This window comes from Octopus bimaculoides, chromosome 20 (genome assembly GCF_001194135.2).
Source record: "Octopus bimaculoides isolate UCB-OBI-ISO-001 chromosome 20, ASM119413v2, whole genome shotgun sequence".
Classification (NCBI taxonomy): Eukaryota; Metazoa; Mollusca; class Cephalopoda; order Octopoda; family Octopodidae; genus Octopus; species Octopus bimaculoides.
The window spans coordinates 37,318,311-37,319,896 of NC_069000.1; the positions used below are offsets into that span (position 1 = coordinate 37,318,311).

At 38.3% G+C, this 1,586-nt stretch overlaps 1 protein-coding gene across 1 annotated transcript in view; it reads right to left on the reverse strand.

The window, feature by feature from the left end:
• Positions 1-1,586, reverse strand: part of LOC106871146 (fibroblast growth factor 1) — a 25,025-nt gene that overhangs the window by 3,344 nt on the left and 20,095 nt on the right. Inside the window, exon 3 of the mRNA XM_014917456.2 lies at positions 906-1,074. Coding sequence (XP_014772942.1) covers positions 906-1,068 — 163 coding nt within the window. The 5' untranslated portion in view covers positions 1,069-1,074. The remainder of the gene's footprint in view (positions 1-905; positions 1,075-1,586) is intronic.

Consider the following 1,586-nt stretch of genomic DNA (forward strand, 5'->3'; position numbering starts at 1 on the left):
TATATATATATGCGATATATGCGATATGTGCGTGTGCGTGTATATAAGTATGTATGTATATTTTTCACAAATCTCAGATTTAAGTATGTCCCTTTCTAGGGCCTCTTTGGAGGCTCCTGCAAGCCTCTAACTCTGTAGATTCTTCTCCCTCACCCTATTACATATAACTACAATTTAATTTATAGGTTTTACACTTTTTCTTGCTTGCCCCTTTTCCACACTTTACCCATAATTTACATCTTTAGGAAATACTGACATTGCTAAAATATGACTATCTAACAGCTATTAATTTGAACAACTAGATAACGAAAATTGTAACTTGGTTTATTATACCGTACACCTAGGAAACGTTTACCTATGAAACTATGTATGATATCTGCTTACACCATAAATGAAGTGATGGTTAATTTTATATAAAAATAAACGGAACAAATTTCCTTCCGAGTCATAGGCTCATACGGTCGGTTTCCCAGATTCTGTGATGCATACATCACCCATCCCTAGACGGGATGAAACAAATAAAAGATGAAAGAACATAACTAAACATCTTAAAAAACCTGTTCATCATCACTTTACTAATTTTGACTGTTTGATCAGCTAGCTGAATCACTCCAAAATATAGGTGTAAAATTTGGGCACAAGGCCAGTAAGTTTGAGGAAAGAGTAAGTCGATTACAGCAACCCCAGTGTCAAAATGGTACTTATTTTATCGACCCGGAAAGAATAAAAAGCTTAGTCGATCTCGGCGAAATTTGAACTAAGAACGGCAAGCATTTTGCCCCTAAGCGTTTTGCCCGGTGTGCGAAAGACTCCGCCAGTTCACTGTTCTAGTAACGTTCTGAAAATATTAGGGAGCACAAGTAAGCAAAGATGAAACAGAACCATTCTGTCAAAGCTAAACCTACAGTTGTTATCCACGTGTTGAACGCTGCTGTATACGAGTCCATCTTCGTTGATGCATAAGAAATAACCTGTCCGACTGATTAATTTCTTCGTTGGTTGCCATTTGTTCGGATTTGGATTAAATCTGAAATCGTTTGGTAATGGAATTGGTTCTTCCAAAGTCATTGTTCCCTGCAAAGATAAAAGTAAAAAATATTTTTAGGTGTGGCTGTGTGGTAAAGAAGTTTAGTTTACTTCCCAAACACACGGTCCTGGGTTCGGTCCTACTTGGGCAAATGTCTTCTGCTATAGAGCCTCGGGTCGACCAAAGCCTTGTTAGTGGATTTGGTAGAGGGAAACTGAAAGAAGGCCGTCGTATATATATGTACATATATACATACATACATATGTGTGTGTGTGTGTGTGTGTATGTGTGTGTGTGTGTGTGTGTGTGTGAGTTTGTGTTTGTCCCTCGCTGTCGCTAACAACCGATGTTAGTGTGTTTATGTCCCCGTAACTTAGCGGTTCCGCAAAAGAAACGATATAATAAGTACTAGGCATACAAATAATAAGTCCTGGGGCCGATTTCTTCGACTAAAACCCTTTAAGGCGGTGCTCCAGCATGGCCGCGGTCAAATGACTAAAATAAGTAAAAGAAAAAATTTATCAGGTCATCCCATAAGTTCTGTCCGAATTTTGAATAA